Source organism: Pseudophryne corroboree, chromosome 10, assembly GCF_028390025.1.
Source record: "Pseudophryne corroboree isolate aPseCor3 chromosome 10, aPseCor3.hap2, whole genome shotgun sequence".
Lineage (NCBI taxonomy): Eukaryota > Metazoa > Chordata > Amphibia > Anura > Myobatrachidae > Pseudophryne > Pseudophryne corroboree.
In genome coordinates, this window is record NC_086453.1 from 61,027,922 (window position 1) to 61,052,358 (window position 24,437).

A 24,437-nucleotide genomic window follows, 5' to 3' on the forward strand; every position below is an offset into this window, starting at 1 on the left:
GAATCAGACAAATGGAGAAGCTGCGTCTAACAACCTGTCAGCTCCTATTATACTGCAGGCCAAAGTGCAGTCCGGACATGGGTCTGGATTGCAGCAGCAGATGTACCACGTTTAGGTCACTGGCCGTAGTTTGGACGGGATCCGGTCTGAAGATCGACAGTGTCTAGGTCGACAATGTTTAGGTCGACCACTATAGGTCGACAGTCGCTAGGTCGACATGGATGGAAGGTCGTCAGGGTTTCTAGGTCGACATGTGCTAGGTCGACAGGTCTAAAGGTCGACATGAGTTTTTCACAATTTGTTTTTGGGGGGGATTTTTTCATACTTAACGATCCACGTGGACTACGATTGGAACGGTAAAGTGTGCCGAGCGAAGCGGTAGCGGAGCGAAGGCACAATGCCTGAAGCATGGCGAGCGAAGCGAGCCATGCGAGGAGACGCGGTGCACTAATTTGGGATCCCGGTCACTTTACGAAGAAAACGACACCAAAAAAAACAAAAAACCTCATGTCGACCTTTAGACCTGTCGACCTAGCACATGTCGACCTAGAAACCCTGTCGACCTTCCATCCATGTCGACCTAGTGACTGTCGACCTAAACATTGTCGACCTAGATACTGTCGATAAAACGAACCACACCCAGTTTGGACACCCCTGGCCTAAGAAACCTTTCCTCAGATATATTTTTATAAGTGTGTTCAATGAAATGATTTTATTTATCTTTCCTTGTATTGATGCCTGAATTTCTACGAAATGTGGGGAAAAAAAGGAAGAGAATTAGGAGGCGTAATTAATTGGTTACTGCCAACCCACTCTATAGATAGCATTTCAAACTGAAGACCACTTACTGTGTGGAGTCTGAGATACATGATAAGAGCAGCAAGGTGTTTCACTGACAGCAGATCGGGTCACGTTCGTCCTTCCGGGATTAACATGATCATTCATTTCAGGATGTACAATATCCGTCAAATATCACTTAGTAATGATTCACTAATCTGTTCCGGGGAAACAGAATCAGAAGATCCCTTCAGCCTTCACACCCCCACAGGAACTCATAGCACCAGATGGGGAGGGGTCACGCTGGAACATTTAAATGAGGGCTTCATTGAACAAACGGACCACTCCGGCCCAGGTACTGAGCCTCACCCTTCAGCCTGCGCGTGGTGCTCCCTATCAGAAGGTAAGTCTCCCTAACATTTTTTAGAACCGGTACCTGGATTAATTGTGCTCAAATCAAAAGCCAGGTGGATTATAGGTGCAAACTTATTATAATTATCTTTGATCTGTGTAATGCAAGTTAGACAGTGACAGCTGGTCACCATGTTTAGGGCAATGATGTATTATTGTGTATTCCTAGTTTGCAGCCACCCTAAGGGAGCACAGCATATGATAGGTGATGTTATGTACGTTTTATCCTTGCATAGGGCATACTAGAAATTAACAACAAACTGTAATAACCACAAACCGTGTCAGTAACAAATGCTTCATCATGAATACAGGTTGCAAACTTGGGAGAAAAAACACACAACACACCGTCAGAGCTGCATTTAAGTACATATATGAGCATACACACTGAGTGACGTTGTGCCTGTGGTGTTCTTTATCAGTAACTTATATTTATACTCTTATCCGTCTAGGATGTTCAGTTCCCAGGTGTTGGTGCAACTCCTGGTTGTTTACTTGTCTGCTGTGCAAGGACACCGGACCTGCCACCTCACCAACGCCACCATCTCGGCAGAGAAAGACCACTGCCCAAGGTGCATCACCTTCACCACCACCATCTGTAGTGGTCATTGTCATACAACAGTGAGTCTTGCTCTGTATTTAGGTGTAGTATTACGGGGGACATGTATTAAGCCTTGGAGAGAGATAAAGTATCAGCCAATCAGCTCGTTATTTATTTATTTTTTCAAACACAGCCTGTAACATGGCATTTAAGGCCAGTACACACGGAAGATTTGTGCTGAGCGATCTAGCACAGACCGCTCAGAACACAGCGCGATGTGTGCTGATCGAGGGGGGGGGGGGGGGGACGCTCGGCGGCGAAATGAGTGATGTGCTAGATTGGCCAATCTAGCACTGGCAACAGCGACGCGCAGGACCACGCATAGCTATCGCTGTGGGGTATACACACACAGAGAGATCCGTGCTTAACTTCTAAGCAATCTAGTCTGGTTGCTTAGAATTTAAGCACGGATCTCTCCGTGTGTACCCCCTTTAGGAGCTGATTGGCTGGCGCTTTATCTCTCTCCACTTAATAGATTTCTGATATTTTATCTCCGCCCTCTTTGTCTCTCTCTCTCTCCAAGACTTAGTAATAAGTTCCTTAATATTTTAGCGTAATGAGAACACTGAATGGTGTACAATTTGTGAGTAGTTACGATGGTATCCGGACTCCAGGTCGACACCAAAAAAGTGGTTGACACACCTTAGGACGACATTGACAAAAGGTTAACATGGAAAAAGGTCGACATGAGTTTTTCACACTTTACGATCCACATGGACTACGATTGGGAACGGTAACCTGTGCCAAGCGCAGCGAGGCACCTTGCCCGAAGCATGGCAAGCGAACGTGGTGCACTAATTGGGGTTCCCGGTCACACTACGAAGAAAACAACACCAAAAAAACATAAAAAAAACTCATGTCGACCTTTTTCCCATGTGGACCTTGTTCATGTTGACCTTTTGTCCATGTCGACCAGTTGGTGTCGACATAAGGTGTGTCGACCTGGAGTCCCAGACCCGTTACAACTACGGGGCCTATACATCAAACCAGTTATTTGTAAAAGAAGGCAAATCGCTAATAATTGTGTCACTATTGGCCAAAAATATTTGAGTCAATATCACGATTACTGCTACGTAGACCCCAATAAGCGACCCCTACTGAACAGGCACTATGATAAACAGCCTCTCCGTATTGAGTCCATGTGTATATATATATTGTTTCTTCAGGATTCGGTGTACAAAACAGCCCTGTACCCACACGAGCAGCAGATCTGTACCTATACAGACATCCGTTACAGGACCATCAAGCTGCCCGATTGCCTGCCCGGCACAGACCCCTTCTTCACCTATCCTGTGGCGGTGGGCTGTGGCTGCGGCCACTGCAAGATGGACTACAGCGACTGTACCGTGCACAGCAGCGAGCCAGACGTCTGCGTGAAGAGCCGCATTGAGATTTAATCATTCACATAAACACAGCGCAGCATATAATCACCTATTAAGTTGTCTTTGGTCTCCGCCCTCTTTATACATATATGTTGAAATAATGTGATATATTTGCATGTTTACATCTGGCAATAGCACCTGAGTATGTGTGTGTGTGTACACCTCTGTAAGGTGAACCCAAATAAATGGAAGGGCTTCATGCATCACTACCTCATTCTTCCGAGACTTGCCTCAATGATTTTGCACAATATTACAGCTGTTACTGTCTTCAGGACAACTGAACTTTAGAACTGAATACAGATGGGTCCATGTTTATCTTGACCTTTAATAGGATAACTGAGACTGGGCAGTCAGACTTAATCCCCATGTTGCGTCTAGGGACAGCAAACTAGCCAAGATAACCGTGGACCCATCTGTAGCTCTAATTAAAAGCATAAGATAACAAATTGTTCAGTGCAACAGTGGTTTTTCCAAACGAGCAAGGTTACATCAATCTCATGAACACAGGAGAGAACATTAAAAATGGGAGGCGGTCAAGATCCCGCCGGACGGAATCCCGGCGGTCGAAATACCGACACCGGAATCCCGACCGGCACAATCCCGACATATTCTCCCTCCGTGGGTGTCCACGACACCCATAGAGGGAGAATATAATAGTTTGCCGAGCGTAGCGAGGCACCGTGCCCGCAAGGGGCTGCGTTCCGCTCGCCACCCCTGTCGGGATTGTGTGGTCGGGATTCCGGCGTCGGTATTTCGACCGCCGGGATCCCGTCCAGCGGGATTTAGAACTGATCCCTTAAAAAGATAGTCACTACATCTAATGGCTAAACAAAATCTCAAGTGGCACATAGGATAATTACAATTAGCCCCTTGCATAATCACAGCTAATTATGCAATTTAATCCACAGATCTGAATAGAACATTCCCAGTGCCAAGGAAACTGCAAGCCAATCAGAACCTGGAAGCTTTAGGCTTCGGTGCTTTTCTTGTGTCTGCCAATATGATAGAAGTGTAGGTGACTGGCACAGAGCACTTCTTGAGGAACAGATGATGGGGAAAGAAGTGCAGCCTGGAACACCAGGAGCCTTTCAACTGGGCTACTCAAAAGTATTCTAGAGAGTTGGGAAGGTGGCTCCAGTGATTTCTAGGATTCCTCGATGATGGGTCATTCAGATAGTTTCCCCAAATGACAGTTCCTTAAAATAATAATTTCTCTTTAAATGAGTGTGCAGGGAGAGAGAGCAATACAGTGTATCACACTGGTAATTTAATGATCAAAGAGAATACATGTAAACTCACCCTTGACGGGAAACCACGCGTTGGACAAACTCGCACTGTTGTCCTAAGGTGCGAATGGAAACATGGAAAACTAGGAGTTGTGGTGATCCTGTATTCTTCTTATGCCACAGATAACCCAGGGGAAGGAAAGTGATATGTCAACATGCTGTATATCAGTATGACCAGGTTATTCTGTGCTTTATAAACGCTACAATATATACTATACCCACATTCAACAGAATAGGACTATGCCTTGGAGATTTTATTTGCAGAATTGGGATGTAGTAATTATAATGGATTTGATGTAAAACACAAGTAAGAAGTACCAATAGTGTGCACAGCTGCTAGAGGTGCAGTAATTCTAAAAGAGGCTTTTCCCACATCCAGCACAATTCATGTACAGACAACACATAGAATACCGCTTTACCAACACTGTACATCACGGTAGCTTAATTTACAACAAGCTCCCCCCTGCTCTGTATACTGTTCCTCCGTTTGTGATACCCAGAAAGACTGGCGGTCGTATATCAAAGATACATAGTATAATAGGATTTGAGTAAGAAGGACATATACTGGATTTGGGAGGTTTGTAATGCCCTTTACACAGTTGCCGATGTGGCTGACCCGTCGGCGGGGGGGGGGATTGGGAGGGGGGAGAATCGATGGGGGGAGTGAAGTTTCTTCACTTCATGACGTCACCCAGCGCCATAGCCCTGTTTGCTAATATGGACGATATTGTCCATGTTGGCTTGCAGGTATAAAACGAGCAGGCACCAACAATGAACGACCGCGGGGCTGCGCATCGTTGATCGTTGGTACCTGCACACTGAAAGATAAGGAGAGTTATGGTAGGCTTACCATTGTTAACTCTCTTTCTGCTAGGTACATTAGGTTCTACAGGGAAACATCGGGGTCTTGGGTGTAGAGTGGATCTTGATCCAGAGGAACCAACAGGCTAAAGCTTTAGGCTTTCCCAGGATGCATTGGGGTCTCCTCTATAACCCCGCCTCCAGGCACTGTGAGCTCACTTTCGTTAACCAATCCAATGCAGGAGCAGATAAGAGAGAAGGTAGATGTTAGTCCCACAGAACCACATTCTCACGACAGGAGAAGGGACCAGCGGCTAATGCCATACAAACCAATAGAAGCTAGGTGCGTCAGGTAGGGAGCCCTGTGGAACCCAATGTACCTCGCAGAAAGAGTTAACAATGGTAAGTCTACCATAACTCTACTTTTCTGCAGCAGGTTACATTGGTTTCCACAGGGAAACATCGGGGATGTCCTAAAGCAGTTCCTCAAGGGAGGGGACGCGCCTTAGTGGGTATGAGAACCCGGCGTCCAAAGGAAGCATCCTGGGAGGCGGAAGTATCAAAAGGTATAGATATATATATATATCTATAGAACCTAATAAACGTGTTCACTGAGGACCGTGTAGCCGCCTTGCACAATTTTTCAGCGGAAACGCCACAGCGGGCCACCCAAAAAGGTCCAACAGACCGAGTAGAATGGGCATTAATAGCAGCATGACCTGGGATGACCATTCTAATCCATCTGCCCAAGGTTTGCTTATTCGCAGGCCAGCCACGTTTGTGAAAACCAAACAAAACAAAAAGGGAATCTGACCTCCAAATCATAGAGGCAGTCCTCTCCACATTTATACGGAGAGCCTGTACCACATCCAAAGACCACACTTTGGAGGACAAATCAGAAGAGATCGGAACCACAATCTCTTTGTTCAGGTGGAAAGATGACACCACCTTAGGTAAATAAACTGAGCAAGTTCTAAGAACTGCGCGGTCACGATTAAATAAAGGAAAGGGTGGTCGACAGGACAATGCGCCTAAGTCCGACACCCTTCTTGCAGAGGCAATAGCCAGTAAAAACAAGACCTTGGCTGTGAGCCATTTAAGGTCCACTGTCTCAAGAGGTTCAAATGGAGACTCTTGCAGGGCATTCAGGACAACAGACAGATCCCATGGAGCCACAGGAGGGACATAGGGAGGCTGAATCCGTAGGACACCCTGAGTGAATGTATGAACGTCAGGTGTAGATGCAATTTTTCTCTGAAACCATACCGACAAGGCAGATATGTTTACCTTGAGGGAGGCCAGACGAAGGCCTAAGTCCAGGCCTCTTTGCAGAAAAGCCAGCATTCCGGAAGTTCTGAATCTGTATGCAACATAATTCTTATCAGCACACCAGGTGAAGTAAGAATTCCAGACCCTGTAATAAATCCGAGCAGATGCCGGTTTGCAGGCTTTTAACATAGTTTGGATGACCGCCTCAGAGAATCCTTTGACTCTCCGGAGTGATGCCTCAAGAGCCACGCCGTCAAAGCCAGCCTGGCCAGGTCCGGAAAAAGACAAGGGCCCTGTATGAGGAGGTCTGGGCGCTGAGGAAGTAGAAGAGGACGCTCTGTCGATAGACACCGTAGGTCTGAGAACCAATGCCGTCTGGGCCACGCTGGAGTGACTAGAAGTAGAAATCCCCCGTCTTGTTTGAACTTCCGCAGGACCCTAGGCAGGAGTGACACCGGAGGGAATACGTAGGGCAGCCGAAACTTCCATGGAATTGCCAGTGCATCTACCAACGCTGCTTGAGGATCCCTGGTCCTTAATCTGAAGACCTGGACCTTGTGATTGTGTCGAGATGCCATCAGGTCTACGTCTGGTAGGCCCCACTTGTCCACTAGGAGTTGAAAGACTTCTGGATGAAGACTCGAATCTCCAGCATGCACGTAAGAGGCGACTGAGGAAGTCCGCTTCCCAGTTTAGGACCTCCGGAATGGACACTGCCAATATTGCTGGCAGATGGCATTCCGCCCAACTAAGGATTTTTGACACTTCCATCATAGCCATGCGGCTTTGAGTGCTGCCTTGATGGTTTATGTATGCCACTGTAGTGGTATTGTCTGACCGTACTTGAACCGGCCTGTTCTGTACCAGACGCAGGGCGAGAGTCAATGCAGTGAACACAGCCCACAACTCCAGAATGTTTATTGGGAGGAGTGACTCCTCCTTGGTCCAGCGACCCTGAAAAGAATGTTGCTCCAACACTGCAACCCATCCCCTCAGACTGGAGTATGTCATCAGCAGGACCCAGTCGGGGATCCAGAAGGGACGGCCCCTGCTCAATTGCTGGACCTGTAGCCACCAGGTCAGCGACAGATGAACCTCCAAAGTCAAAGTGATCATGTGAGATCTGATCCGATGAGGTAGGCCGCCCCACTTGTAAAGGATTAACCTTTGCAGAGGGCGAGAATGAAATTGAGCGTACTCTACCATGTCGAACGCTGACACCATCAGGCCAAGTACTTGCATCACCGAGTGTATCGACACTCTGGGGTGACAAAGGAAGCATCTTATCCTGTCTTGAAGTTTAGGACTTTTTCTGGAGACAGAAACAGTCGTTGACTGTGTGTATCCAGGAGTGCCCCCAGGTGCACCATGCTCTGAGCTAGAACCAGCGAGGATTTCTTCTAATTGATGAGCCACCTGTGGGCTTGTAGGAAGCTTACCATCAGTTGCAGATGACTGAGGAGGACATCGTGGGAATTTACAAGAATCAGCAAGTGGTCCAGATACGGCAGGATCCTTACTCCCTGGCGACGGAGATGGGCTGTCATTACAGCCATGACCTTGGTGAAGATCCGAGGAGCCGTAGCCAGTGCAAATGGCAAAGACTGGAACTGATAGTGGTGGTTGCCTATAGCAAACCGCAGATACTGCTGATGCGACATGGCAATAGGTATATGCAGGTACGCATCCTGTATATCCAGGTATACCATATAGTCTCCGGGTTCCATAGGGAGTATAATTGAGTGCAGTTTCCATACGGAACTTGGACACTCTCACAAACTTGTTCAGTGATTTGAGGTGGAGTATAGGCCGGAAAGACCAATTGGGTTTTGGAACTAGAAAAATGGTCGAGTAGTAACCTTTGCCTCTCTGGGCCAGAGGAACCGGCACTACCACTCCTGTATTCAGGAGAGAACTCACAACCTTTTGCAAAGCTTGCGCTTTTAACGTATCCGAAGGGATAACTGCGGTGCAAAACTGGCGAGGGGAACGTCTCTTGAAGGAGACTGCGTACCCGTGAGAGACAACTTGTCGCACCCATGCGTCTGAAGTGGTAATTAACCAGACCTGGGTGAACTGCAGAAGTCGGCCTCTCACCCTGGGGTCTCCCAAGGGGAGGCCCGCCCCATTATGCGGCAGGCTTGTCTTGTTTAGAAGCAGGCTGACAGGCTGCCCACGACTGCTTTGCCTTAGGCTTAGGGGTTTTGGGAGCACGAGATTGTCTCAGGTATGCCTGACTTTTTGCTTTCCCTTGAGGCCGAAAGGAACGAAAAGTGGTACCTTTAGCCTTCTGTGCAGAAGGATTAGTATTTGGGAGAAAGGCAGTCTTAGCAGTCGCCAATTTAGACACAATTTTATTTAGGTCTTCCCCAAACAAAATGTACCCCCTTAAAGGGGAGTACCTTCAAGGTCTTTATGGAGTCTAGGTCCACCTTCCATGGCCTCAACCACAGAATACGGCAAGCCAGAACAGACATAGTCGACGCCTTGGCTGCCAACACACTCGCCTCAGAAGACGCCTCCTGAATATAATAGGCAGTGGTGGCAATGTGAGACAGGTATTGTCTTTCATTGTCAGATATTTCCTCGGGCAGCTCTTCCTCTAATGCCTGAATCCATGCTTTATTCCTTTTGCAGCCCATGCGATCGCAATAGTGGGTCTATGTACAGCACCTGTAAAGGAGTAAATAGACTTCAGGCATTATTTATTATTTATTTATAAACAGTTTCTTATATAGCGCAGCATATTCCGCTGCACTTTACAATTAGAACAACAGTAATAGAACAAAACTGGGTAAAAACCAGACAGACAGAGGTAGGAAGGCCCTGCTCGCAAGCTTACAATATATAGGGAAATAGGCATGGATACACAAGGATAGATGCTACCTGTTGCATAATGGTCCATCAGATTGCTAGTTCTTAATGGGTTATATGATATGATCACCCAGCAACGTTGGCCAAGTGTCAGGAGGGTGTGAGTAAAGAAAGACATGTCATGTTATGTGTGTAACAAGGTTATAGTTAGTGTTTTGGGTCATGAATTAATGGATAGTTTGGGGATATATATATATATATATATATATATATATATATATACATGTTTACCTTAAGAATATATTTCTTTATTGTATATGTATAATATGTGAGTATAAGCATGTTTGAAGGTAGAATTTATGAAATACATATTTATAATTGTATAAGTTGATGGATATATGGGCAGGGGCTTAACATGCAAAGAAGAATAGAGGCAGAGGGAAAGCAGTATGGGCTCAATGACAGCTGTCAGTGACCATTGTGTGAGGCACTGACAGCTCTGACAAGAAATTCTGAGGGGAGCACGAGCGCCCTGCAAGCGCTGTATTGGCTGATAACCTGGGGAGAGTAGCGTGCCGTGAGCGGGAAAAACTGGGGCAGCACGAGACTCTTGCAGTTTGGGGGGTATTGAAACTGTCACTGAACTGGGGGGCCGCGTGCGGTGAGCGGGAAAAACTGGGGTTCACGAGGACTGTTTAGGGCTATAAAAGAGGGAGAGCCGCGCTGGGTGTTCAGTGTGGGAGCCGCTGAGGAGAATGCTTCTCTCCCCTCTCCGCGCTGCACAGGAAAGAGCTGTGCTGTAAACATAGCGGCGCTGGAGTGGGAGGAAGATACCTACCTCTGTACCGGCAACCTGAAGTTCCTCCCTGCCGCTGAGAGTCCCGATCGCTAGAGGAGGCGAAGCCGAAGAAGGGGGACTGGAGGCGCGGCTAACCTAGACGGACGCCCCGTCCCGCCGTCCATGCCCTGAGGCATAATTAAGGGGCGGAGCAGAGGCGCTACTAACAGCTGAGGCGGCGCCCGAACATCAGTCCCTGCCCCAACACGTCAGAAAGTGGGGGGGACTGAGGCACGGTGATCCACTGAAGGGAGTCCGCAAAGAAGCCCACCTTTGGGGGAGTGTCGGAAGGAGGGGTCGCTGAAGACAGCGGGACAGCAGCAGTGGTTAAGTCAGCCTCCTAGCTGAAAGTAAGAGCGGGGGAGAGCTGTGAATTCCAGATGAACGAAAGAATTCAAATGTCCTCCAATTGGTGAGCTGATTGAAGAGGTGAACTCTATCGTGATTGGCCCTCAGCTGGAGCTGGGGGTGAAGACAGCTAAGGTCTGTGACACTCAAATTTTTACACTGAAATAGCACCATCATCATACAATCAGACAATAGACAGGTGGTCCTACACAAGATAGACTTTGATGGGCACTTATTTGCTGGGCATTAAGAAAGAGTACTGCCTTATTACTTTGCTTTGTGCAGTGAAGGACAACCTAATGAACTAGTAGCAAACAACAGCCCATTTAACTCACTGACTTTTGCTGGTTTCCTAATACTTCCCTGTAAGGAATGTAATGGCAGGAGGGAAGGTGATATCTGCTACCAGGAAGGATCACTTATGTTATACAGTGTAAATTCTTATTTGGAAACGTATAGTTCCACAGACTAGTAACTTAGTTCAGCTATCAACAGGGTTTTAGCCCAAAGAGATTTTAAAGGGATCTCTAATGGGGGAATTGTTACCACATCTCCGGAGTTAATATTTTATGACAAGGAGAATTTCATATGGCAAAGATACAATTCCACTTCATAGAGAGGAACTTTTGTATACAGCTAGGATAGAAACATAAGTAACCAACTATTGGGACCACTACAAGCTACTGCTACAGTGTTTCATGTAATGAGATATCCTTAACAGGAAACCACTACAACAGTATCCCTTGGAACAGCATTTATAATTGAATCTATGACACTGGAATACAATTGCAATAGTGTTTATCAGCCACTGCTTAAATACTTCCTCCTCCATATAAACGGAGAATAGAATACCACTGTCAGTTTACTGAGTCCTTCTATACATGGAATGTTTGTTTTTATGGTATGGGCCCTTTTGTGCACATTAGTTTAACGAGTACCCGGGTAACTCAATCTCAATTGGACACAAGGGAAAGTTTTTTGTATTGCATGCAAACTACTATGTATAGGATTAGCAGTAGTATATAACTATATATATATATATATATATATATATGTATATATTGAATATAATATTGTCTGTATGATCCACAAGACCTTTTATAAATGCAGAAGTGTTTTAATAGGATTATATAATTAAAATAATATTACTTACCGTTATCTGTGTTGCTTGACTTGGATCCTGGACATCTGTAAGAAAAGAAAGGTACAATATAAAATGTGATAAGTAGGTGATTTAAACACTATCACACATACATCTCATGGGAAGGGCTTTCCCAAGTGAGCCTTAAAATAATCAGCTTGGGTGGAGGCACATACAATGAGTAACCATCCCTTAAGGAAATACTGAATAGTATCATATTAAATTAGTAATAGGGAAGGAGGGTTACATGTGTACTGTACAGAGAGGATGTAATTAGATAGGGAAGCACTGAAGGTTATGTTGGTGGGTCTGGAATTTGATAGGCTTGTCTGAAGAGGTGAGTTTTCAGGGAACGTTTAAAGGTTTGGAGACTAGAGGCGAGTCTTATTGTGCATGGGAGGGCATTCCACAGAGTGGGTGAAGCCCGGATAAAGTCCTGTAATTTTGAGTGTGAACAAGTAATGCGTGTGGATGAGAGCCGCAGATCTTGTGCAGAGCGGGGAGGTCGGATAGGGAGATATTTTGAGACGAGTGAAGAGATGTATGTTGGTGCATTTTTGTTAATAGCCTTGTATGTAAGTAAAAGTATTTTATATTTAATATGGTAGAATACCAGTAACCAATGGAGGGACTGACAGAGCGGATCTGCAGACGATGAACGTCTAACAAGGAAGATTAGCCTTGTAGCTGCATTCAAAATGGTTTGTAGTGGTGAGAGGCTATGTTTGGGAAGACCAGTCAGGAGACTATTACAATAATCAATGCGGGAGATGAGAGCATGGATTGGAGTTTTTGCTGTCTTGTGTAAGATATGGTCGTATTTTGGATATGTTTCTTAGATGACTGTAACATGATCTTGAGACAGATTGAATGTGGGGAACAAAGGACAGTTCAGAGTCAAGAATGACACCTAGGCAGCGAGCTTGTGGGGTAGGGATGATTGCTGAGTTATCAACAGTGATAGAGATATCAGGTTGGTAACTACTATTGGTCGTTGGAAATATAATTAATTTTGTTTTAGAAATATTAAGTTTGAGGTGGCGAGATGTCATCCAAGATGAAATGGCAGAAAGGCATTCAGTGACACGGCCCAATATAGATGGTAACAAATCTGGGGAGGATAGGTAGATTTCAGTATCATCTGCATACAGATGGTACTGAAATCCAAAAGAGTTGATTAGTTTGCCAAGAGATGTGGCATAGAGAAAAGCTGTACTCCAACTGAGAGAGGTAGCGAAGAAGAGGTGGAATCAGAGAAACGAACACTGAAGGAGCGATTAGATAAGCAGGATGAGAACCAAGAAAGGGCTATGTCCGGAACACCTACGGATTGTAATGTTTGTATGAGAAGAGAGTGGTCAACATTGTCAAAAGCAGCAGAGAGATCAAGGAGAATAAGTAGTGAGTAATGGCCTTCAGATTTAGCAGTGACCAAATTATTCACTACCATAGTCAGTGCTGTCTCTGTGGAGTGTTGAGCACGAAATCCTGACTGAAGTGGGTCCAGTAGGCTGTGTGAGTTAAGAAAGTGTGTGAGGCGAGTGTAGGCAAGTCTCTCAAGTAGCTTGGAGGGGCATGGGAGCTGAGAGATGGGACGGTAATTTGAGAGAGAGTTAGGGTCAGAGTTTTTTTTTTTTTAGAATGGGAGTAATCACTGCATGCTTGTACAGAGAAGGAAAGATATCAGTAGACAGAGAGAGATTACACATTTTCGTTAAGGTTGGGATGAGCACAGCAGACAGAGCTTTACTAATTTGTGAGGGTATAGAGTCAAGGGGAGAGGTAGTAGAGTAGGCAGATGAGAAGAGTGCAGATAATTCATCTTCATTTATAGGATCAAATGAAGAGAAGGTGTTAGAGGGTTCAGGAAGGGAATTGAGCAGGTCACTGGCTGTGGAAGAGCATATCATTTCATTTCAGATTTTAATCTTGTCCTTGAAATATCCCTTCACACACTTATCTGTTGGTTCCGTCAGTGAAGTGACAGTGGTGACAGGCAGAGTGAACGACACCACTAGGCGGGTGACATGACAATCCACCGGTGGTGAATTTTCCCACTTGTTACATAACTCTGCCGGGAGAGGATAGCGAGCCAAGGCCAGTTTAGACAGATGGAATTTCTTCCCTGGATTAGACCAGGGCTCCTACCTGATGTCCACTAATTGGTCAGACTGGGGTAATATGTTTAAACGGCAGAAGGTGGTTAAAAAAAAAAATCTATAAGTTTTCTTAGCCACAGTAGTTGAATCCTCATCATCAGTGATTTGTAGGATTTGCTTAATAGCAACCACAAGGGCAGAAACATTAATTTGCAATGGAGAATCCTCGTCAGAAACACCTGATTCAGTGTCTGACAAGACAGTAAGCTCCCCCTCCTCTTCAGATAAGAGAGATTAGTGGATTGTGAGGAGGAACCAGCCCACTTAAGATGACCCAGAGACACTAGAGTGACCTGGAGTAGATTTTTGTCTGACCAAGGAATGATTTAATTGCTGCAACTGGTTAGACAAATTTTCCGCCCAAGGCGGATTAATCATAGGGACAATTTGTGGCTGTAATGGCACAGGTGGTCCCATAGGGGGCGTAAGGCTTTCCACCAGAGTACCCAGTAGGTTTGTGAATGCAGCCCAGGGTGGATTCTGATTGGTTACAGGAGCTGCGGGCTGACTGGGAGATGTACGAGACATAGTACACAGACCATCATACACAGCTTCCCCATCTGGTAAATTTTTTGCGCATGCTCTGTATGATGCAGGAGCGTCCACAGACTTACTGCCCTTATTGTTAGACATTGTACACAAATGCAACAGAGCGAATTAGTACGATAAAGCCAGAGTACAATACCTGTGAATTGTTATAATGTTATGAAGCACCTGTATTCTGGAAGCAGACACCAGGTGGTTGGCGCGACCCACAGCAGAGGCGCGGAGTCTAACACACCGGGGGGTGTTCACCAGGGAACCCCGCAAGTGGATTTGGGCTTCGCTGCCCCTGATGTGCAGGTTGCGGCCCTCTGCCTGGGTCACCTGGTATCTGCACGGGAGTCCACAAGGTATAAACAGGATAATTTACCTGGAGAAATGCAGCTGGTAAGGCAGGGGTTACTTGCAGAGTGACTGACACAGCAAGGCAATGGCAGAGGTTTGATGAGAGCTGAACTGGGACACAGAGGGAAACAAACTTGCAGGCTGAAAGTTCTGGAAAGCAGAGCTGGAATTTGGCAGGATTCACAGGGGTTTGTTTGGAGTCTGGATACAGAATTGCAGGTACTGAATGGAGAGGAACATGCAGAAAGGTCTGAGGGATTAGACTGCTGTTTGCAAAACTGGACAGGTGCAGGATTACTGAGGCAAGGTGCAAGACTGGCTGGGATGGTGCACAGATATCTTGAAGCAGGGATTCCAAGGCAGAAGGACACACTGGATATTTAATTGTAGTAGATACAGGTCCAAGATGAACTGGATGCAGGACTGGCAGGAATACTGGGACCAGTTACCAGGACACAGGGGACTGGGAACTTGCACAGCGTGCACTGGCCACGTGCTGAGCACACAGGAACAGGCTCTATTACTCTCTGATACTGAACTCTATCACTGGCCAAGTAGTATGTGGATACTCCCTAGTTAAAGGGAGACAGACCAATCACATGATAGTCAGGCTGAAGTTGCAGGTAATGAGGTCCAGGAGATCAGTTGCTAGGAAACGAGAACAACAGAAGGGAGCAGCCGGATCCAGGTGCTAATCAATGCAGAAAGCAGAACGGACAGATTTGCAGTCGCTGCACACATAACATGAATAAATCCGTTAGTAGGTGACTGTAGACAGTACACACCACCAGCGAATAAATCCGGTATTATGTGACTGAGTACACAGTAGAATACACGTCATGGGTAAATACTGTGACGAACTATAATATATATATATATATATATATATATATATATATATATATATATATATGACCCTGACGCACCTAGTCCCTTAGGGTACAGAATACAGTGATAGATATATCTAGGAAACACTGAAAGTGAAACCACACAGCAGATACAGGCACACACAGTCACAGGCAATGCAGATAGTTATTATGACAATAAAACTGCACTGGACTAATATATGTACACTATATATATATATATATATATATATATATATATATATATACATACACACACACACACACACATATATATATATATATACACACACACACACACATATACACATATTTTATATATATATATATATATATATATATATATATATATATATATATATATATATATATATATAAAAATAGGATTTTAATTGCCTACCGGTAAATCCTTTTCTCGCAGCCCGTAGAGGATGCTGGGGTCCACATTAGGACCTTGGGGTATAGATGGGTCCACTAGGAGCCACTGGCACTTTAAGCGTTTGAGAGTGTGGGCTGGCTCCTCCCTCTATGCCCCTCCTACCAGGCTTAGTCTAGAAACTGTGCCCGAGGAGACAGACAACTTCAAGAGAAGGATTTTACATAGATACTGGCGAGATTCACACCAGCTCACACATACAAGGCAAACCAAGCTAACTAGCTTGAAACATCAACGGCTGAACAATATTACTTAACCAATTAACAAAACAGTACTAACCCGAGAACTATGCAGTACTGAACAAAGTAACCACTGCAGGATCACGAAGTGCTCTACGGACTGCGAGAAAAGGATTTACGGTAGGTAATTAAAATCCTATTTTCTCTTACGTCCTAGAGGATGCTGGGGTCAACCTTAGTACCATGGGGATGTACCAAAGCTCCCAGAACGGGAGGGAGAGCGAGGAAGCTCCTGCAGAACTGACTGACCAAACTTCAAGTCCTCAGAGGCCAAAGTATCGAACTTGTAGAACTTTGCAAACGTGTTCGACCCTGACCAAGTAGCCGCTCGGCAAAGCTGTAAAGCCGAGACACCCCAGGCAGCCGCCCAGGAAGAACCCACCTTATGAGTAGAGTGGGCTTTAACAGACGTAGGACACGGAAATCCTGCCGTAGAATACGCATGCTGCATAGTGAACCTGATCCAGCGAGAGATCGTCTGCTTAGAAGCAGGACACCCAAGTTTCTTGGGATCATACAGGACAAACAGTCCAATTTTCTTTGACGAGTAGTCCTCTTCACATAGATTTTCAGAGCCCTTACAACATACAAGAACTTTGATGAAATTGAGAAGTCAGCAACAACTGACACCACAATAGGTTGGTTGATATGAAATGTTGACACAGCCTTCAGAAGGAACTGCTGACGTGTCCGGAGCTCAGCTCTATCTTCAAGTAGGGGCTCTTACAAGACAAAGACCTCAGCTCCGACACACGTCTAGCAGAAAGCTAAGGTCAACAGAGTGACAGCCTTCCATGTGAGAAACTTGACCTGAACCTCCCGTAGAGGCTCGAATCCGATTGGAGAAACTGCAGCACCATGTTAAGATCCCAAGGTGTCGTAGGCGGCATAAAGGGAGGCTGGATGTGCAGAACCCCTTTCAAAAAGGTCTGAACCTCCGGGAGGGAAGCCAGCTGTTTCTGGAAGAAAATGGATAGGATTGGAATCTGGACCTTTACGGATCCCAACCTCAGTCCCATATCCACACCTGCTTGCAGGAAGAGGAGAAACCGTCCCAGTTGAAACTCCACCGTAGGAAACTTCTTGGACTCACACCAAGATACATATTTTTTCCAAATACGATGGTAATGTTTAGACGTTACGCCTTTCCTAGCCTGTATCAGGGTAGAAATAACCTTGTTCGGAATGCCCTTCCGAGCTAATATCTGGCGTTCAACCCCCATGCAGTCAAACGTAGCCGCTGTAAGTCTTGATAAGCAAACGGCCCCTGCTGCAGCAGGTCCTCCCGAAGAGGAAGAGGCACGGCTCTTCTAGCAGTAGATCCAGAAGATCCGCGTACAATGACCTGTGACTCCACCAACTTCTGGATGGCTTCCTGTAGGATAGCCTTGTCTGCCAGCAAAACCGGCACCCAGGGATCCAGGCTGGACGACACCCAGACGTGGCTGAAATTCCTCAGACTCACCCCCACCTCCAGGCCGCGCTGTCCACCATCATGCTGAGGACTTTGGCGTACCTGAAGCAGGCTTCTGTTCCTGAGAATCCGCAGCAGCAGGTTTCTTGGATTTTGGCCGACCTCTTCTAAAGAAGGTGTTGAACGGCTTGGCCTTTTTTCAGCAGCCCGAAAGGACTGTGATGAAGCTGAAGAAAAAGGTTTCTTCGTAGCAGGTGCAGCCGAGGGAAGAAAACGTGACTTACCCGCTGTAGCTGTGGAAATCAACGCATCCAATGCTTCCCCAAAGAGAGCCTGACACCTCTCCTGGATTCCGCGTTGGCAGACCACTGGCGCAGCCAAAGTCCTCCATGAGCTGAGACAGACATGGAAGATATCCCTGCAGCCATCGAACCCAGGTCTTTCATGGATTCCACCATACATCCTGCAGAATCCTGAATGTTACGTAAAAACAATTCAACGTCACTTTTATCCATTGTATCCAAATCCTCAATTAACGTGCCTGACCACTTTACTGTAGCTTTGGAAATCCATGCACAGGCAATAGTAGGACGTAGTATTGCTCCTGAAGCCATGTATATGGCAACCAGAACCTTTCTAGGGATCTGAAATGTTTTCTCCGGGTTTTCTCAAATATAGCATTTAATTCCTTAGACGCAGGGAAGGTTAGCAAGGCTTTCTTATTGTCAATGAAGTAAGCCTCCTCAACCTGCTCAGGTGTTGTATCAGCAATACTCAACACATCTCTAATGGCCTCTATCATCAACTACACCCCTTTTGCAAGAGATGCCGCCCCCCGCAGCACATCCCCCTCACCGTCTGCCGTGTCAGAATCGGTATCCGTGTCATCTTGCATAATCTGGGCAAGAGCATGTTTTTGGGAGCGTACATTAGGGGGCCCTGAGGTAACCGAACCAGACCAAACTGCCATCGAGTTCTGTAAAACCTGAGTTGCAGACTCATTTTGTGCAACTCTAGTAGAAATCTGAGAAATCATACTTTTAAGAGAGGCTAACCACTCAGGCTCCCTTGCTGGGACCTGCGCTAACACAGTGCAATCCTGATTACATGGAATGGGATCATCCTGAGAGGACATATCCTCTGCAGCATATGTCAAAGTCAAAAATATTACATAAGAGAACCTACAAACTACACACATTTAAGTCGCTATACTTGCAAATATGCGCAGCGAGCACAGCAATATATGGTAACACACGCATTTACACGGACTTGCCACAGAGATGGATTCGACACTTATTTCATACAGTACATAATTATAATATCAAGCGCCAGAGCTCATGATGATTTAGAATTATATATATTGAAGTAATGTCATGAATGTGTATTATTTGAACGAAACCAGATACACCGGTCATATTTACTATTAAAACAACCAGCTTAATGTGTAGATTAATTTGATACTTGTTATTAAGTTGTAGGACATTGCAGCGAATAGTTATGATTGAATGTATAAAAGCTAAAATCACTTTGTTAGAACAATGAATGATACAGTGAACAGGGAACTCCGGCCAGCCCCTTTGGCAGTCTTCAGGGCTGAACCTGATCAGCATATACAAAGAGAATAGTGACTCGATCATAAATGAGAGAGAGACCCCTCCCCCAGGAACTAGTCACACAGGAAGGTAGTTCCTGTCTCTTGTGGGCTCAGAGTCAGTTGCTTTTGGTCTGAGAGGGAGATGGAGGACTTGCTGGCAGATCAGTTCCTGTATTTATTTACAGAGAGAGGGAGACATAAGCTACATTGGAGGGAATGGTAATTGTATCGCTGGCATGTAACTGAAATTGTATGTAATTGTATGTAACTATGTATTAACTGCTTACTGTATGAGTTGTAACTATAGGTATACTGTACTTTGTAATATATATTGAATCCATATCCTTTTTAAAAACAAATATATATATCAATGAGCTTTGGAACTCATAATGTGTGGGTGTAGTGTTTTCTCTTATGGGATGCAGTGTTGTGCGATGTACAGCGCACATTTATGGGATTTGGTAATAAGATGTGCAGGCATTTACAATATATATTAGAGCGGGCATTTTAAATATTTGTGAGAAATCTAAAAATGGCATTCATAGATGGGGGCTCTGCTCCGCGATATCACGTTCTTAATAATGCACTGTACATTACAAACGCGGCTGAAATTGACCGGCTCCAATGGACGCATTGAGAAGCTGATGAAAAAATCATATCCGTGTGTATTGTGTTGTGTTATTAGTAAGATGCTGATATGAAATTTAAGGGACAATTCGTTTCTCATAATATTTAAGATGCTAAAATGTATTTTTATTGTTGCAAAACAAGGTTCAAATGAGTCATATTGTGTTTGATTCAGATTGGATTGCTTATCTGTTAAGTAGGGTTAAAAGTACATTTAAAAGTTGCTGCAATAGCCTTGACATAGTGTTTTTTTTAACTCAGGCCTAAAATAACTTCAGGGGCTTGCATGGTGTGTGATTTCTTTATGACAAAGGAAGTCGCATGGTCTGTCCTCCATTTTGGACTAACCACATGGCCTGTCCACCATTTTGTGTAACCCTCATGGATGTGGAAGGGGGAGGAGCAGCGGCCATGTTGGGAAGGTCATTTTTCTAAATGGCTGATTTTCACTGCCCAGAATAATCAGCTCTCCCTGGTCACAATCAATCACCATTTATGAGTTACCAATGCATTTATTTAACCCATGCCATAGTCAATTACAAATAGTTTCAGATGGGGCTTAATGAAAGTTATTAGTAAGATGAATACTTGACGTAAGAACGACACACAGATATAAACAAAGGTTTTTCTCTTTTACCTCCAAGATTTAGCTAACTCTGCTTACTATAAGATAGCCATTGAAATGCAAATGAACCTGTGTAACTGCTTTTTCTTAGCAGTGAACAACCCTCTTGAACAGGCAGTCAAAAGCACACAGCATTGATATGCAAATTAGAGGCTTTAAAGGAAATGCATTCATTTCAGTAGGTGTGTACTGTGTGGGGGTTATATGAGAGTCAAGTGATATATATTATATAAATATATATAATATTATTATAATTATGTGTATATTTATATCAGTGTATGTTCTGCAAGATAGCTATCCAATCTGAATCATACCATTTGAATTATTGATTATTGCTAGATTCATTTAGAACTATGTGAAAATCGGAGATATTTGGTGCTATATAGTTAAAAAAAATATTTAAGGAAGTGTAAGACACACACACAGCCTGGCCTAGTAGTAAAGGTTTATACAGAAGAAACGGTGCGTTGTGTTAAGTGAGCGATTATAGTTAATATTGCTCACATTGATAGAATTGTGTGATTTGTGCTATTGCGGACGTACGGTTTTTGTACACGTGTCTTGGACAAAGTACAAGACTGCGTACGCAGCGTAAGGGACACGCACGGTCGCGTGTTTACGCAACGTGTGTAAGGGTACGACCGCTAAGTACAAATTACACAATAGCATTGTTTAGTTTACGGGCGGAACAGTAGCCACACTACAATAGCACAAATTGCTCGGTTTCCAAAATTTAGTTTAAATAAAACCTTTTCTACTGTATTACCTCTGGGGAAAGCTATCAGTTAACAGGAAAGGATATTTTTCTGATCAGAAAACTATAGAGTGTTAGTGTGGGCTGAAAAAGGTGTGAATGTATTGAACCCCGCTTGGTGAACTTGGTGAGCACGGTCTAGGTGAATACGTGCAACGGAGTGTGATAAAGCTTTTTAAAGGTGTTGTTTTCTTGGTATTACACTCCGGCTGTTTTGGAGCACAGTGTGAAGACTCCAGTGATCCTACAACTTATAGATAGCAAGTATCTATAAGCGGTACGATTGGACCGCATGGTTGTGTGAGCAATACGTGGCGCAACGTGATACGAAGTTTTGCATATTTGTGCGCAAATCTCATCATCATACGCGTTGTGTAGAGCACATGCAAGCGTGATTTGTGTAAACATTGTCTTTTAGGCAGATATTACATAGTAACATAGTATCTGAGGTTGAAAAAAAGACAATTGTCCATCGAGTTCAACCTATTTGTGGTCTCCTATGCATGATGATTTGACTAAAATTTCTGACTGATGCTGCTGTCAGCCATTGCATTTTATCCCTATTTATAGTAACTATAATGCATGACTATGCACCATACCCCTGGATATCCTTATCCATTAGGAATTTATCTAACCCATTCTTAAAGGTGTTGACAGATTCCGCCATTACAACTCCCTCAGGCAGGGAATTCCAAACACGTATTGTCCTTACCGTGAAAAAGCCTTTACGCCGTTATTGTGCGGAATCTCCTCTCCTCTAACCTGAGCGAGTGTCCACGAGTCCTCTGTGTTGATCTAACCAAAATCAGGTCCCGCGCAAGCTCTGTGTATTGTCCCCTTATATATTTGTAGATGTTGATCATATCCCCTCTTAGTCTCCGCTTTTCCAATGTAAACATGCCTAGTCTTTCAAGCCTTTCCTTGTATTCCATCGTCTCCATGCCTTTAATTAGTTTGGTCGCCCTCCTCTGAACCTTTTCTAGCTCCAGGATATCCTTTTTGTAGTACGGTGCCCAGAATTGTACACAGTATTCAAGGTGTGGCCTCACTAGTGATTTATATAACGGGAGTATAATACTCTCGTCCCTAGCATCAATACCCCGTTTTATGCATGCTAATATCTTATTAGCCTTCTTTGCTGCAGTCCTACTTTGGGTACTACTGCTTAGTTTGCTATCTATGAGGACACCTAAGTCCTTTTCCAGTACAGAATCCCCTAATTTTACCGCATTTAGTAGGTAGGTGTAATTGTTGTTCTTGTTACCACAGTGCCTTACCTTACACTTGTCTGTGTTGAAGCGCATTCTCCATTTGGCTGCCCATGCTTCTAATTTAACTAAGTCGTTCTGAAGAGACTCGGCATCCTCCTCTGTATTTATAGCCTTACACAATTTGGTATCCTCTGCAAAAATTGACACCATGCTCTCTAGACCTTCTGTTAGGTCGTTAATGAAAATATTGAACAATAGCGGTCCTAATACTGAGCCTTGCGGCACACCACTTAGCACTTCAGTCCAAGTTGAAAAAGATCCATTAACCACAACGCGCTGCTCCCTATTATCTAACCAATTTTTGACCCAAGTGCATATTGTGCTTCCTAGCCCTGATTCTTGTAGCTTGTAGATAAGTCTTATGTGTGGTACAGTATCGAACGCTTTGGCAAAGTCTAAAAAGATTACATCCACATCTTTACCCTGATCTAGGTTTGCGCTTACTGTTTCATAAAAGCCAAGTAAGTTGGTTTGATAGGATCTGTCCTTCATAAACCCATGTTGATTCCTTTTAATGACCTTATTGACTTCAAGGAACTTCTGAATACTATCTCTTAGAATACCTTCCAATACTTTCCCCACTATAGATATAAGACTAACTGGTCTATAATTACCTGGTTCAGCTTTACTTCCCTTTTTGAATATAGGCACTACTTCCGCTATACGCCAGTCTTTGGGAACCATACCTGATATAACAGAATCCTTAAAGATCAAAGATAGCGGTTTTGCCAGTTCAGAGTGAAGCTCCATTAGAACCCTTGGGTGAATACCATCGGGCCCTGGTGATTTATTTATCTTTAAATGTTTTAATCGGTCACAGACTACTTCCTCGCTTAAATAAGTACCTATCAGTGGGATATTCTCATTATTGAGATTATGTGTCAGTCCCTGAATTGGGTCATCTCTAGTGAATACTGTTGAAAAAAACTCATTTACTGTGTCCGCTATGTCATTATCATTTTTGCTTAAGACTCCCAACTTGTCTTTTAAAGGGCCTATACTCTCCTTCTTTAATCTCTTGCTATTAATGTATTTAAAGATTTTTTTGGGATTCGCTTTGCTTTCCATTGCTACTAGTTTTTCAGTATTTACTTTAGCCGCTCTTATTTCCTTTTTGCTAATTTTGTTACATTCCTTATAGTGCTGAAATGACTCTGCTTCCCCGTCAGATTTGTATTTTTTAAATGCTCGCCTTTTCTTGCCCATAAGTTCCTTAATCTTTTTGTTAAGCCACATCGGTTTATGATTTTTATTCCTTTTTTTGCTGCTCATAGGAATAAATTTGAGTGTATTTTTAGCTAGCAGGAATTTTAGTACCTCCCATTTCTCCGTAGTATTTTTTCCTAAAAACAAACCTTCCCATTCAATATCCCTGAAAAATACCCTCATCTTATTAAAATTTGCTTTGCTAAAGTTTAGAGTCCTAGTTGAGCCAGTATAGGGCTGTTTATGGAAACTGATATTGAATGTGACCATATTGTGGTCGCTGTTTCCTATGGGTTTCCCTACTATAATACCTGATACCAAATCCTCATTGTTTGTTAATACCAGGTCTAAGATTGCATTGTACCTAGTTGGTTCCTCAATTAGTTGGACTAAGTAGTTATCATTAAGTGTGTTTAAAAACATATTGCCCCTAGCAGTATCACACGAATCGTTTTTCCAGTTTATCTCTGGATAGTAAAAATCTCCCATCACTGTGTCTCCTACTCCTGCTGCTCTTTCAATTTGCTTTAGTAACAATTCCTCATCAGATACGTTGATACCAGGCGGCCTATAGCATACACCCAATACTAACTTTTTCTTCCTTTTTCCTCGCATGCAATTTCTACCCATAACGTCTCGACAGTGTCTACAGTCCCCTCCTGAATATCTTCCCGTATATCAGGTTTTAAAAAC

The 24,437-nt window shown here is 44.2% G+C and overlaps 1 protein-coding gene across 1 annotated transcript; it reads left to right on the forward strand.

Annotated features, from left to right (window-relative positions):
- Positions 1-1,056: 1,056 nt before the first annotated feature.
- On the forward strand, positions 1,057-3,359 carry LOC134967012 (lutropin subunit beta-like). The gene is made up of 3 exons (XM_063944008.1): positions 1,057-1,180; positions 1,638-1,806; positions 2,953-3,359. The coding sequence occupies exons 2-3, from the start codon at positions 1,639-1,641 to the stop codon at positions 3,181-3,183; spliced, it is 399 nt and encodes a 132-aa protein (XP_063800078.1). The 5' UTR covers positions 1,057-1,180; position 1,638; the 3' UTR covers positions 3,184-3,359.
- Positions 3,360-24,437: the final 21,078 nt, after the last annotated feature.